This window comes from Poecilia latipinna, unplaced genomic scaffold, assembly GCF_001443285.1.
Source record: "Poecilia latipinna isolate Pla-1442-1.1 unplaced genomic scaffold, P_latipinna-1.0 Scaffold220, whole genome shotgun sequence".
In the NCBI taxonomy this organism is placed as follows: domain Eukaryota; kingdom Metazoa; phylum Chordata; class Actinopteri; order Cyprinodontiformes; family Poeciliidae; genus Poecilia; species Poecilia latipinna.
In genome coordinates, this window is record NW_015112836.1 from 49,502 (window position 1) to 65,724 (window position 16,223).

At 39.7% G+C, this 16,223-nt stretch overlaps 1 protein-coding gene across 1 annotated transcript; it reads left to right on the forward strand.

Moving 5' to 3' along the window:
• The first annotated feature begins 3,115 nt into the window (after positions 1–3,115).
• hspb1 (heat shock protein, alpha-crystallin-related, 1) lies at positions 3,116–7,569 on the forward strand. The gene is made up of 3 exons (XM_015031834.1): positions 3,116–3,661; positions 6,190–6,253; positions 7,033–7,569. Exons 1-3 carry the CDS (start codon positions 3,280–3,282, stop codon positions 7,187–7,189), a joined length of 603 nt encoding a protein of 200 aa, XP_014887320.1. The 5' UTR covers positions 3,116–3,279; the 3' UTR covers positions 7,190–7,569.
• Positions 7,570–16,223: the final 8,654 nt, after the last annotated feature.

Below are 16,223 nucleotides of genomic sequence, written 5' to 3' on the forward strand. Positions count from 1 at the left end.
CAAACACATTCTTCGTGAATATAGAGAAACATATATTCTAAAAAAATAAAACAAACAGGAGCTAAATAGAAAACAAAGCCTACCAAAAGGAAACCTTCCAGATGTTTTTTTCCCCTGTGCTCATCCCTTCAAACCCGTCTTCTCATTGAATAGCAGAGATCAACAAAAGTTAGAACAAAGGAGAACTTGACAGATGAATGAGGGAACAAAAAAACAACTTTTTTATGATTATAACTTTTATTGTATAGATATGCCTGTATAGATTTAAACTCTGATAAGTTCTGGCTTTGTAAACTATGCACTGTATATTCCATTTAGCTTAAGCAGGTGTGTTTAGCATGTTACTGCGGTAAAAGATTCTCCTGGAAGAGGATTTACAAACTGAGAAGGGTGCCATTGAGTGTGTGAAGGGAGGTGTGTATTACGTACTTTTACTCTCCTCCCGTAACCATGTTCTTTCTACTAATCTGTATGTGTGTGTGTGTGCGTGTGTGCGTGCGTGTGTGTGTGTGTGTGTGTGTGTGTGCGTGTGTGTGTGTGTGTGTGTGTGTGTGTGTGTGTGTGTGTGCGTGTGTGTGTGTGTGCGGAAACCTCGTCTTCAAAGATCAGCGAGTGCTCTGTAGCCTTATCTCGGGCTGCTCTAAAGGAAAACTGCAAGATTATGTCCAGGCACACGTATGTTTTCATCTCGAGTTTATCCTGTTTATATGTTTATTTATTGGATTATTTATTTATTTATTTGATGTTTAATTTATTCTACATTTTGTCGCTAATGCAGATGGATCATGCATTAGGATGTGATCAAACGAGACCGTTTTGGTTTACATACAAGTGGTTGACCAAAAAGCAATGAAGTAAAAAAACAAGGGAACGAGGGCTGACTTTGAAACGGGAGTGCAGACTTGATGCTTAGTGAATTATTCTACAACAAGCCTGTTTGGACTCCAGGCCCGTCTTTTTTTTTTTTTTTTTTTTGCTTCAACTGAATGAGAGAAGAAGCTCGATCTTCCTGTTTGAGCTCTGGTGGAGCATTTTGATCCCCAACAGAAAACTCCACGTCATATTTACACCGTCCCGAAGGTCGGCTAGTTACGTCCATCAACTGAAGATGTACCATGACAAAACGGCAACTGCAGCATCGTCTGTAGGACAGCGAGTAAACCGGTGATGCAATCACTTAAGTCTTCCTTTCCATTCGCGGAGTCTTTTTCCTCTCATCCTTACAGCTCTTAGTGTAAGCAGACTTAACCCAGCCGGTGTGTCAAGTATATCATTTCCCCTTTTGTTCAGATCATTCTTTGTATTGTATAAACTGAGCTCCATGGTAATAAACAAATGAGGAATCAATCAAACTCTTGCGTTATGCATTTCCTCTTTTGTTTTACATTTCTCAAGGCATAACGTTATGCTGATTACCTCTTCTTCGTGGCACATGCTAGTTGGTGGTAGTGAGCGAACATGCAGGTATTCTCAGCCTGAAGAGCAGTCCGACAAGGAAACGGTGGGGAATCCCTGCTACCGAAGCCCAAACTGCTAAAGAAGGTACTGAGGATGAAAAGTGTGATTAGAAAAACTCAAAATGAATTATTTATGATGTAATAAAAATGGGCTTCAAAATGTAATATCATTAAAGTGCATTATGTAAAAATCAATGCAAAATGTAATAAAATCCCTGAACGTATTTTGCAATGCTTTCTGGCGAATTACATGTCATGTCGATTATTACATAATGTGTTTTTAATTATGTTTTATTACATTTTGAAACCCAGTGTGGGGGGGAAAATGTTCAGGTTTACATAAAACACAAGATCAAAAACTCAAACAGGTCAAATCAAAGGATCAAAAAAGGTGAGGATCACATCGCCAACTCCATCGTCTCTCTGTCCGGCTTTTTTACCAAACAACCATAAAGATATTTAAAGGGGAGCAGCAAAAGCAAATGAGGAGGATTAGTAGATCTTACCAACAACAGATGGTTTCATCCACGATGAATATTGTCCCTATTGCAGAATATTGTCTCTGCTGCCTAGAAATTGAGCTGTTAGCATTTCATGAGACTGTAATAATGCAGCAGTCTTCAGTCAGAGGCCTCTTCAGTCCACTGAAAGACTGACTGCTACTGGAGATCCCTTCCTCCCACAGTTCTGTGAAGCCTCAGTCCAGAGCAGGTCGAACGCTCCAATGAGGATCAGTTACCAGGTTTATAGATTAAACTCTTTATATCTGAGTGTAATAATACACAGGACAAGCTCTTCATGTCCGTTACTAACCTACATTCAAGACAAAATAAACTTTTTCCAGATGTATCCTGGAATGGAGAGACAGATATGAGGTGGGTCATCATAGCTGCCATCACTTCATATCCTGTAATAGTGCCATAAGCTGTTACCAAACCCTCCTCTGGGTCATAGGTCACGGTTTGAGAGAGGGCGGTTGGGGTGGGTCCACTTCTGTGTCATTCTTTGCAATTTTCAAAGAATTCTGACCGGAAGAACTGGTTAACACACAGTGGGGAAACGTTTTCTTAAGGTTTTACAGCATATATTTGTCAATTTTGTCAAACAAACATTACATTTTGTCATTGTTCCACTTATCAAAGTTAGGCGTAAACTGGTGGATTTTAAGCCTTGATTTCTGTTGGACAAAATAAAGTTCTTGTGTGAGATACTGCAACACGCAAGCTGTCATCTCCACCAACACTTGTTAGGTGAATTTTTATGCACTACTTTGAGTTTGTTTACAACATAAACTTTGAATAAAGTGTATTGAGTCTGTAGAGCAATGCAATGGAAATGAATACGATGCATCCCTCCTTTTTCTTTCCATTGATATGTTTTATATTTTAGCTTTAAAAAGGCTTCATTGTTGTTATTTATTTGCAGTTTATGCAGGTAAATTCTGTCCCTCAGTCAATAATGCAAACTTATCCAGTTCCTCCCAGAACAATCCCGTTTCCCTCTAGCTTTTTCTAGCTTCTTTCAGAAGAACAGAGAGGGGAGGGGTTTACTCACAGGATTTCCACAGAGGCCCCAGCAGCTGACGCTACGCACCGCCCTCCTGTTGGATTCTATTTACATGCTGCGTCTGCCACAAATAGAGGTTCCAGCACTTTCCAAGACATCTTGGGGGAGGTGTGCCGGTGGGGCTCGAGTGGGTGGGATGTTTTGACGGCAGGGGGCTGGAATCTCAGAGCGTATAAAGGTGCTGTGCTGAGAGGCAGGGAGCATGTTGGGAGCTTTCCGTCTCCAGACACACCTCCTCTGACTGACCGCAGCCAGCATGGCCGAGAGACGCATTCCCTTCACCTTGCAGCGCACCCCGAGCTGGGACCCGTTCCGGGACCAAACCAGCCGCATCTTCGACCAGGCGTTCGGCCTCCCGCCCGTCTTCGAGGACTTCTCTGGGTTCCCCACCACCCACTGGCCCGGGTACATGAGACCATCGCTCATGGGCCCGGACATCATGATGCCCCATGGCCCCATGATGTACCACCCGGGCCACATGATGGCCCACCAAGCCAGGACCCTGTCCCGGCAGATGAGCAGCGGGATGTCCGAGATCAAGCAGACGCAGGACAACTGGAAGATCTCCCTGGACGTCCCCCATTTCTCACCTGAGGAGCTGGTGGTGAAGACCAAGGACGGCGTTTTGGAAATTTCTGGTGAGCACTTGTTCCTTCCTTCCTTCTTTTGAGCATGTTTGTTTTAAAAGTTTCCTTCACAGAGAAAGATGCGAGGAGTTGGAAAAGCAAGAATTACAAGAGGTTAAACTGCAGGAGGACAATACTTTCCTTTAAGACTTAGGATAAGATTCCAGTTGCAGGATAAGCAGAACTCAGGATATTGTCTCAGGACACCCCGCCCCAATGGAAGGGAGGGGCATTTTGGCCGATATGCTTCTAAATACATCACAACACACAGTTCAACTTGTGGGAGGAAACTTTTGCAACCACTAACAGATATGCAGAGCAAAACTGTAATATCTAACCAACCCTGTCATGATTTCACCTCAGCATATTGTCTCAAGATGTATTCTGCCCCCCCGACATGAGGGATAGAAGCCCATAGATAGACAATATGCAGTTTGTGGTAGACAGTTAAGCAGGTCAGCTATGGAAAAAGCTATTTTCACTCCCCTTCCATCATCCCAAAACACTAAAGCAAACTGAAAGCTGATGTAAGATCCTGTAATAACCTTGATCTCCGAAGCCTTGTACCCTCCGCCGCCGGTATGGCATTACCAAAAGGACCATCTTCATAGCAAAGCGACTTAGCTGTGAGTCATGACGGCTATCTGCTACTTTAAAAGGACAGCTGGATCCCATCCCACTCCCTCACTGCCAGCCTCGCTGGTGTTAGACACTGAACCGGGTCAGGAAAACAGAGATAAACAAAGCATGTGATTCAATGCGAGGGGAATTTGGCACCTCATGTCTAAACGTTCACATCATCAGCTTAATTAGAATTGTTTTTCCACACACTAAAGTATTATCTCCTCAGCTGGTGCAGGCCTGTTCACAACTAATGGCTGCTAAAGAAGCTGAGCTGTAGCTGTGTGTTTATATCAAGCAGTTTGGTCCTGTTGAGAAGATATGAGTCTGAGGTCAGCAGCCTTTATCTGCTCCTTACAGTAAACAAACATGAAACAGGGGCAGCGTTTAAGCAACAAAGACAGACATGCAATGCCAAAACCACTTTTTCTTCTTCTGATAGTAATAATAACAATGCAAAGGCCTTTATGAACAAGATGATATGAATATTACTATTGAAAATAGTAATATCTAACATTCCTTAGAGTGCTAAGGACTAAACCAGTTAATCTCAGACCTTGTACTAATTTTGTAAATATATTTTTGACAGACATGAAATTAAGGCCAAAACATCATCTCCTCCACTGGCAGTATAAGGTTACTCTAATGTTCCATATTTGTCGAATATGGAACATTTCCATGTTCCATATTCGACAAATAAAACAGGAAGTTCCTCCCAAGTTAATTTCCAAAAGAAAGTCAAAGGTTTCTCACCTGGGCTGACCTGAAAAACCAATATGGCTGCCACACATTTAAAAACATAGCAAAAGCTGCTCTAATAAGTTGCTTGCTTACTTCTGACGTTACAAAATCTTTTCAAGAGATTGCACTATGTGAGTTTCATAGCTTCAACACATAAAATTTAAAAAATGCACATTCACCAGCCTATTTTGCTAGTGATTAGCTTGTGCCTTGACACACTGTTCTGCATCCTGTCTGCTCCCATTTTAGCAAAATATTCTCCACTGCAGTTTTTGAAGGTTTTTTTTTTCTTAAATTACTTTTCTTGCCTTCTAACAATTAATCAGTTTTGTATTCAAAAATTGTAAATGTTTGGCAATACAATTTCTGAATACCACTGAAGGTAACCCAAAACCCAAAAGACAAAGGTCCTTTTCAGTTCTGCTTAGAAACTATTCAGTGCCTGTAGCCTTACCAACTGGAGTAGATATTTTTGTGACACTTCAACACAAAGCAAATAAAAGTGTTAACCAAAATGTAATTGCAGTAGCTCACGTTTTCTTCTTCTTCATTTTTATGACAGACCTTTAATTAAGAGATCAAATCCTGCTTACAACAATGTGTTAGCATAGTGTAGACACTAAAACAAATAGCAAGTCTAAATTCAACCTCCACTACCACCACCAAAAACCCCTAAAGTGTAGTTTTTCTCCTTCTATTCCTCTTTTACGTGCTAAAATGTCCCCTAGTAACTCGTTTTTTTAGAGAGAATTTGCTAGTGAATTATTGGTTATCGATTAGCTTCCATTAGCTTCAGCCTGAATACTCCAGAAAATGCCAGAGTACTCCAAAGGTTAAAGTTTAGGTACGGTCACTGACATATAACTAAAAGAGCTACATAGGCAATAAAACATCTTTCTATCACCAAGTTTTAAAGTTTGCAGCTGTAGAAGAACCAGGGCTGTCGCACTAATCTCATAAATTCATGGTTTAAAAACAGGAGATACAGCTTACGCTAATTTCCTTAATTATGTCTTCAACCCTCCTTGTGAAGACATGGTTTGTAGATTTCATTCAATACTAGAAAAACTATCTGAATAGCAAAATTAAACAGAATTTACCATTTGAATGTCATTAATTACATGGTGAAAATACACAATTAAGCTAACGAAATGCTAATTATGCTGTCGGTTTCACAGGCAAGCATGAAGAGAGGAAGGACGAACATGGTTTTGTGTCAAGAAGCTTTACCAGAAAATACACGTAAGTAACTTTTAACTATCAGTAATTAAGAACCGGGTGATTCAGCACTAACCTGTTTTGTTTCGAGGTTGTTGTTTTTCTACTTTGTAATCTAAAATAATGACATAATTAAAATATAAAGCAACAAGCCGACAACAAAATCAAAGCTCATGTTTTTTTTTGTTTTTTTTTAAAGACTGATCGTTTTAGTTAAAATAAAAGGAACCTCTGCTGCTGTAAAGTCTGTCTACTTTTAGATTTGTCCGAGTTTATAACTGATTTATTAGATGTCAGGCCTCCTGGCGGACAACACCTGACTGTGCGAATCTATAGTTTATCAGAGCTCTGCTGCCACCTGCAGGCTGTAACACAATACTGCTTTTAATATATTGCATAGTGAAGTGTTGACTGCTCTCGTTGTTCTTGTATCAAAGGTCTCTGCATTTCTTTTTAAATTATTTAAATAGGTACCGCGCAGAAGTATCTGTAGCCCTTTATTGGTGTCACATTTCAATTAAAGTTCACTGTACTGCAAAGTTAGTTTTCTGACAAAGATATTTGTTTGCAGGATTGCATAATATTGTATGTTGTTTACCTCTAAAAGTATTTAATAGCTCTGCATTTTATTTAGGGGCAGCAGAATAAAGTGGGATGACACCAATCCCACATGATTTTCATCCGTAAAAAAAATAAATAAATAAATAAATAAAATACCCTGAAGGTTGGGATGTAAGGGGGCAAAATGTGAAAAGATTTTTGAGACCCCAAAACTTGACTGTGTCCTTTTTGCTCCCCTCCAGTCTACCCCCTACTGCCAACATCGAGAAGGTGACGTCCTCCCTGTCCCCTGAGGGCGTCCTGACTGTGGAGGCTCCGATCAACAAGCCGGCCCTGGAGTACTCCGAGACCACCATTCCTGTAAACGTGGAGAGCTCAGCAGCTGTGGCCAAGAAGTAGAAAGAAGAGCCGGCCTTGACCTCTCTCAATCATCATGCCAGTGACTCAGCGACACACACACACTTTTATATAAGAGTTTTGTCTACCGGTAATTGTAAATATAAGTGGGGGGGATCTTACTGTTTCTTCCAAATTGGGTCTGTGGGATGCCCCTGCTTTCCTCTCCCATCTGTGACCACACTCCTCCGAAGGACTCATCTCAGCTTGATCCCGTTCACAGATTATTTTAGCTTTTATTTGTTGCATCTTCAAATCCACTTGATAGTGTCCCTTGCCAATAACGTTGTGTCACTGGGTTGGAAAGCAACCGATTTTTATCTGAAAATGTGTTTGTTTGTTTTTTAAGCCACTGAACCAGAAAATAAAGAAAGTTAAACCTACAAGGTCTCTTGTGCATCGACTGTTTCTGTCCTCACTGCGATGCTTAATCAGTCACACTGAGCTGTGTTTAATAGTAACAGAAACATCAAGCCTCTCGATGTTGTAGTTTCCTCTCACTGAGTTATTCATGCAATGGTCAGTCATGCAAAAGAGAGCAATGAAACAAGCCAGGCCCTGTGAGTGACTCAGGCCTAGCAAGATGCATCCTGATGGTTGTTTTACAGACTTAATAACGGAGCGTCAGTGAGGCTGCTCCAGACGATCGCACATCGGTGAAGCATTCACAGGAAAGCTACTTATTCTGAAAGATTTAAGATTAGGGTCTTTTACTTAAACAAAAACCTCCAGATAAGAAACTAAATCAATGGGAAAACAGTGTTTTCAGATATTTTGTGAATGCATGAAAGATGTAAACATTAAAGCATAACAGTAGCATAAGAATAATGCCTTTGTACATATATGTCGTATTCAGAAGTACGCTGATGACTCTGCCATCATGGAGTGCATCAAAGACAACGAAGAAGAGTACAGGAGCCTGGCGAGGGACTTTGTAGCCGGTGCCACAGAAACAACCTGCAGCTGAACACATCCAAGACAAAGGAACTGGTCATTGACTTCAGGAGGGCCAGAGGCAGTCCACGACCAGTTCTGATAGGAAGGGTGGAGGTGGAGGTCGTGCAGACCTATAAATATCTTGCCCTGTGGCTGGACAACAAGCTGGACTGGACAAGCAACACCAAGCAGCTTTATAAGAAGGCCCGAACCAGGATGTACTTACCTGAGGAGGCTGAGATCCTTTAACATCTGTGGAAAGCTGCTGGGGTTGTTTTACCAGTCTGTTATACGCTGTGGAGTGTTGTGGTGGAAGCATCTCTTAAGTCAGACCTTTCCAGCCTGGAGAAACAAATCAGACGGGCTCAGCGGTCGGTACAAAGCTGGACTCTCTGGCAAGAGTGGCAGAGAAGAGAACGTTACAGAAACTGGAGACTATGGAGACTAACTGGAAACTGGACAACACCAGCCACCCTCTGCACACTGTCAGCAGCAGTCAGGACAGCAGGTTCAGTGGGAGACTGCTTCCTCCAAAGTGCAGGACCAACAGACTGAGGAAGTCCTTTGTCCCTTCTGCAACTAAACTCTTCAACTCCTCACTGGAGGCTGGAAGGAGGGCTAACAGGAGTACAACAGAAACAGAGGGACTAAAGAATCAGGCTGTTATAATACTAAAAAAAAAAAAAAAACATTATTTAAGTATTTGATGCATCTTTGCTGTGTGGGAGACAGGGTTTACAATTTCCCTGAGGGAAAATCCCAAAGGGATTAATAAATTGTCTGTCTGTCGAGAGAGAGAGATACATAATTGATGGAGAATTGCTCTCTGCTTAAATGATTTTACCAACCATGGATGCAGCTGAAAGAAAGTTCGTGACAAATGCATATTATGGTTCAGCTGCATAAAATCTAACTTCCTCGTTCCAGAGGAACTTCACTTTGGTTCAGGTTATCACGGTTCTGAGAAAAACGTTAAAAACTGACTCATGCACTGCACCGCTCTGCTTTCTCACACCACCCATGATGTGTAAAAAGCCTTAAATTAAATGTTTCTATTAATGCAGAAGTGTAACCTCATTCTATTTCTATGAACAATCTGTCACTTTTAGCACATTTATTGAAAGAAAAACTACATTTTGTCTTTGTTTCACTTTTTTTGCATGCTTAACAATTCCAACAAAGTAAATGCAACTAAAGTATTTTTGAATTACCTTCTCGTTCTTCAAGATGATCAGAGAGCGACTCTAATGTCCCAGTTAGTAATTCATGACTGCTTCCCTGGTAGATGAATGTGAGTCTTGTTTGTTTTTTACGACAGGAAGATGTTCTTGTTAACAAAGGATTAGTTAACAAGAACAATCTTTTCTTGGAAAAATAAAAATAAATAAATCTCCACAGCACTACCATTAGCAAAGAGCAACTTCTTAGGGACATGTCAAGCACTTGTGAAGGTGAAAAAATATTTTCGCGATACTCCTAATTGCATACAATCTTGGCTAAAGTCAGAACTGTACAGGAACAAGTATATGTTGTTTAGATCTGCCATGTTAGATCCTAGTAAAATACACTTCAGTTTGTGGTTTCAATGTAACAAATTGTGACAAAGTTGAAGAGGAGCAAACAAGATACTAGCGATAGAATGGCAGGAATTGTGTTTCCATCTATCTCCTCTAATTTATTGACCTAATTTATATCCTGTTTAATCGTCACCAAACCAACAAGCAGAACCTGAGTGAAATGTCAAAGTTCTGATCAACAACAGTGGGAGCCTTTCAGTGCCCGTATATGCTGACGCAAATGATGGGTTCAGTTCTGCAGCAGTTCTTTAGAGAAAAAGCCCCGTATGCTTTGGCCTCACATACTGAGACAGAACCAGCTACCATAGATCTGTGTGTTGCAGTCAATCGCATGCAGGGCTGCATGAGTGGAGCCAGCTGTGCTGTCCGTCTCGCAGCGGAGTGAAATAAAACCTGCAGCCTGTGATATCATCGCTAGATTGGTTGTTTCCATCACTTCTTGTTCTTCCTCCACGTTGACTTGCAGTTATTCGCTTTGCATGCCTGTTCGCTAATGCACTCACTAACTCGACTCCTGACTCCAAAGCTGGAAGGGGGTAGGGGGGTATCTATTTATAGAGCGCTCTGCTATGCACGAAGCTTCCAGCATGTTGGTTGGTTACAAAGAGTAGATCACAGGAAAAAAAAAAAAGAAGTTTTTTTCTTTTTTTTTTTTCCCTCCATGCCTCTTGACATGTAGTGAGCAACATATCTGCTAGGATTAGACCAACCCCAGCTGTTTTCACAACACGTGACTCTATTAGCCATAATAAATATCAACCTACCAGCGGAGAATCGTATAATTTATGATTTATGCTGAGTTCATGAATACCAGACAGACTCTGGCTTACGACAAGGCACCCGACTCCAAAACCACTTTGCATGTCAACCTTTCCTCCTCTGTGAGTCACAACCCCCCCCCCCCCACTTTTAATGCAGGCCTGCATTATTCATGGCGTTTCCCATCCATCCAGAACCCATCCGGGCCGTAAACCGGGGGAGTGCTCTGTGTAAAAAAGCAGACCGATGATCCAGGGTTGCTAATTGGATTCGTCTCAGATCCCAACTTCCTGCACTCAGCCAAACCAGAAATGCTTTTTATAAAATGTTATTCTGTAACAACAGAGAGCATAGTGTGCAAACAGCACAGACCTCCCTTCATATGCACCTATGAACGAGTCACAGAAACGTCTGCAATCAATCTGTACAGGAATATCAGGCCACACTTCTCTTCGAAATTAATTTATTTCAGCCATTTTATGTAGAAAAAGTCAACCCAAGGCAGAATTTAAGTATAATTTTAACTCAGGATTTGACTAGGCCATTTCAAAACCTTAATTTAATTTATTATTTTTTTGTGCTGGAGAAGTTGTCATTGCACTGTCTTGTAGTAGTCTTGAGTAATTTTAGGAATCTTAGAGTAATCTTGATGTATAAAGACAAATTGTGACAATTTGATAAGATTGTAGTACTAATAGGATACTGCTAATATTCTGCATGTTTTGATTGTAATTTTATTATGGTGAATGAACAGTAATGATAGCTTGTCTTATAGGAGGAGCTTCCAATATAAAGCTTACTAGAGAGAGCTTAATAGCCAGCAGCCTAATGTCAACCTGAGATTAATTCAGTGATATTTAAAGTTTTGGAGATTTTTTTTTATTCTCCTCAAATTTTTGTGATTGCCTTTTTTATATATATACTTGGTGAGGAGAAAAATTTAAGGCAAGCACCAGGTGAAGCATAAAGTGTGTGAATCCTCCTTCCAGTGCCTGGCTAAATCCTACCCAGGAAGTGATGGAGCGCTCTAAAGCTGACATTAATGTTATTCCTACCAGAAAGCCACTCGCCTAGACAATCCCGCAAAGCAATTCAGTAGAATCACAACCAATTCACAGATTTTAGAATTAAAATTTCACACTTTCTCTGACTCAAGCTGCCCGGTTTTATAGTTTTTTGCATTACATTTTACCATGAATGTAATGCAAATCGGTAAAATCCCAGTGGATGGATGGATAAAAAAAATATGGAAAGTATGTATGGATGGATTTAGATAATGGGATAAGGAATAGAGTTGAAAAAATATACCTTTTTTAAATTAGAATTTTAAAAGCACTTATCAAACAGTATTATCTTATCTTAACCAGTTCACTTTTCCAAGAAACTGAATCAGGAACATTTTTGGAGTCCAGCAAAAGTTCCAACCAACTGAATAACTTTATACTATTATGACCAGAACGGATGGATTTGCTTTGCACTTATTCCATAAAATTATATAAAAGGAGAAAGAAGAAAGTTACATTGTACTTAAACACAGAAGTAGTTTTGGAGTTCTGGTGGCAGACGACCTAAAAAAGCTGCTAAAGAAGGGGACGGTGAATATGATTATCTCAGGTTTAAATTAAAACACTTTGAGCCTCCATCTTGCCTCCTAAATCTAAGGACAAGTAATTTCTAGGATGCTTGTTCTCTGACTTAAGAAATAAAACTAAGCTGGTAGTCTAATAGTTGCAGAGCGACAAACCTCCATATTCTAGTTTTGTAACAGTTTCTCACTGAAATGAGGCTGTTTTTGACCTTTCCACACATATAAACCTGAGGTGCTGAACAGGAAGAACCGATCCACCAGGGGGAGCACTAATGAATTATTAAAGAGTGTGCAGAGACGGCAAGAAGATGCTCGTAGAAGGTGGAAGGCGAGCTTTAGCAGAACAGGGATATAAAACCTCTGGAGACGATGGTGCAAATAAATCAAGAAAATGATGGACAACCCTGACCATAATTTTTACGAGACTCAAATTTGTTGTGACAGATAAATGATCAAAACTATGAACAATGACTGTGAGCAAAAAGAATCTCGTGTAGCTGTTATCCTTATTCTTTTTTTTTTATTAGCTCTGTCCTCCGCTTAGCTTCAGTTCGGTCATTTCTTATATGTAAGGTTATGTTTAATTATTCTTTGTGTTTAGGTACAGTTAGATGCTCTCTGTCGCCCCCTGGTGCCGCTCTCTACCCTCACACCTGCAACTCATTAGCTAATTAGCTCCGGTCGTTAGCTAATGCCTTTAACCTCCTAGTATTTATGCAGCTCTCCTGCTTTCATTCCTCCTGGTTCAACCCCGTCATGTACCTTCATGTACCCTGGTCCTTTTTGTGTTCTTCTGGCTGTTTTGTAAGTGACATCGTTTTTCATAAATATCGCCATTTACTCGACGCCTCTGCCTTTGGTTCACTGTCTTCAATTGTCAACAAATCATGTCCTGACGATTTAAATAAATACATTTTAATCATACAATGACCAAATTAAAAGCGTGACATCCGCACCCCTGTGCAGCTGAAATGATTAACAGCAGGTGGCATCTCGTTTATTCTCCGTGGCAGCAGCTCTAATTATCCTGCGACTAATTAATGTCCACCAGCCGTTTAAAATAATCACCGCTCCCTCGCTGAGCGGAAAAGTTAATTTGACAAATTACGGTTCTTGACTGACACAATCTTCTGTTTATTCCAGGGAGTTATTACCTGGTTTGAAAAGACGTATTTGTTTTCCTCAGAGGAAGGAAACATCGGGGAAACTAAACATTTCCCCGATGTTTAGTTTCGGGGAAAAAAAATATTCTAAGGAAATCTATCAAGAGTCTGCACTGTCAGGGAAAAATTAAGTAGCTGAATTAATCTTTTGTTGTTAAAATGTTTGACTTTTTTATTATCTGTTCTTCCACAGTAATTTTAACTGCTTACCGTACTGACATAAAAATTGACACCCTTTGAAAAAATTTGCCCTCATTTCAACTGTTAAAAAAGAAGCAAAATTATATTTTCCCCGTTTTATCCTGACAGGACTGCAAAAGTTAATGTGCGCTTCTTAGTAAGACGCTTTACTTGATGTAGATTCTCTGACAATTTTTGGCTGCTTGGACTTAGCAACATGTATGGAACAAAATTGGTGTCAATAAAAGCAAACAAAACTTCTGAACAGGAAGGATAAACCAAATTAACTGCTGGGTAAAAGGAACAAGTCACCCCAAAACACATGACTGCATTCAATAATTTTATGTTATTGAACTGATTACATTCCTCATGACTTTGCCATTCGTGGTTGTTTGTCCTGTGTGTATTTGTGCTGCCTGACGACCTGCCTGGGGTGTACACCGCCTCTCGCCATATAAAATACTTTATTAATCCCAGAGGAAAAATTAAAGGTTGTAACTCATATTATCCAATTTTCTTCTAAGTGTTGTAGATGCTGATGGTTAGAAAGCAGCTGCTGTAGCCGTCTGTTTTACAGCAGATCTGATTAAAGAGACCGTTTCTGTGTCACGCAGAGGATGCTCAGGGTTGACCATAACTTTACTGGTTTATGAAGAATCCTTGTCACAATAATGTCCAAATGTTCCAGAGCCAGTCTTATCATGTTTTTCTTTTTTAGCCTTTTTGAGGCTAACTAATGACTGCTAGCTACCAGCATGCAGCCCCTCATGGACAATGGATGGAAAGATGGTATACAAGGCTGTTTGTTCCCAACTGAGCCTAGCATGCTTTAGCTGCAAGTCGGAAAACCAGTGCTAATTGTTGTTGTGCTGATTCTTAGTGGCTTTACAAAGAAATAATGTATTCCTCTCAATTTAATGAGCTCAAACATTAGAGAATGTTCAGAAATAAGGTTTGTACAGCACTGTCTCTGTCACTTTAATTTAACAAGTCAAAAACTGTCAGTCGTTAATAGTCTGAGTCATGGCTTCAGTATACGTTCTCGTATTTTGAACGCAGAGTGAATGGAAAGTCTCAGAAAAAGCTTGTATATTTAAGGCATTTAAAGGTCCAGCATGTAGAATTTGTATTGCTCTACTGAAATAAAAGGCACATTTCCCCAAAATGGTAAATAATGTGTGTGTGCCCCTTTTAAGATTTATTATGAGTAAATTGGAGGGGGGGGGGGATGCAAAGAGTTTCTGTAAATGAATGGAAGATTTATAATCTACTGTGCACTAATCTTTGAACACCTTATCATACACCAGTTAAACCATCAGTCGAACTGGTTTGGTGAGTTTTACTATTTTTCAATAAAATATTGGTAGAATGTACCAATATCCTACTAATATTCTAGTAGAATATTGTATACATATTGGAAACACACAGGTACCAATATATAAGAAAAACAGACAAAAGCTTCTCCATCACTGCAATAATAGAAAAGTAACATTTTCACATCCACTCAGAATTCGTTGGTCTAACCTGTGAAAGAACAGCCATGCAGTTCTCTCCTTGTAATTATTTCAGTTAGGAAAAGTTACTGACAAGATGATAGTCTTCATTCTGTTCTAGCAATATTCTGGGAACTGTAACCTCACAGAAACCATTTTCTTTTAAGCTTTCTTGAACTAATCAGACCTTTTCTTGGTGGTAAATGTAGAATCCATATTTTAAGAGGAAACAACATTTTTGACATGCATAGTATTTTCTTTTACTTGTCCGTTTAAATCAGACTAAACTTGTGTGCTTGTGTTATGTCTCTCAATTTGCACATGCAATTTCTATAGACAGGCTTTGCAAGAATGTTGTTCTGACTCGGGTTTATCTAGGATAAAGAAGACCAGATGCAGTTTGGACTCCACTGTAAAATAAGATGAAAACAGCTCCTTGGTTTAGAGCAAATCTGAAAGCTGCAACAAAGCAGCTACAGCTTAATGCACTTCCTTACAGTGTGTACAACACTGGGGAGCCTCCCACTCTCCACTGACTGGTAATGCCAATGCAATTGAAAGTTCATCCTGGGTGCCACTGCCTAAACTTTTTTATTTCTCTTTATTTTAGCCCTGTGCTGCCCCTCTGGCCCATGCAGCTCTGGGTGGTGAGTCATATCCTCCATTTTAAAAGCTATCACTGATTGAAACAGTCATATTTTGTCACTTTTAAGTGAGTTTCAAGAAATGGTTTCTGACTTTTATGAGTGAAATTACAAGCAACTTTAATGCTTTGTTCTGTAAATCATATTAAATCTGAAGTATGAACAAAAACTATTTCTGAAGCCCCTGTTTTTCTACTGCAAATACTTCTGTATGCTTATAGTAGATGCATTCTGGATGCAGGATGCTACCAACATCTGCCCCATCATCATTTACAATGATCTTCCAGTCTATTATATACAGAATTAGCTGAAAACATACTCTAAAAGGAATGTAAGTAAGAACTATAATTCCCCCTTTTTTACCAAGAAATGCATGTCACCATAGCGATGTCCATAACAGATCAATTTATTGTTAACAATCACTGTTTTGGTATAGCGCACTTCAGCGAATGGAGTAAAGAAAACACAGATTAAAAGAAGGTCTAGCTAACAATAGCAACAAAAAAGAGAAATAAATAGAAAATAATCTGATTAATGTCTAATAATTCCATGTTCATATGAATACATAACATCTACAGTATAAGTTAATAAATCGAAGCTACTGTATAAATACATCACCAGCATGCACAATATTGTTTTTTTTTATGGAGAATATTGGAGCGGTTATCATCTCACACTGAAGAGACAGTATAGTAGG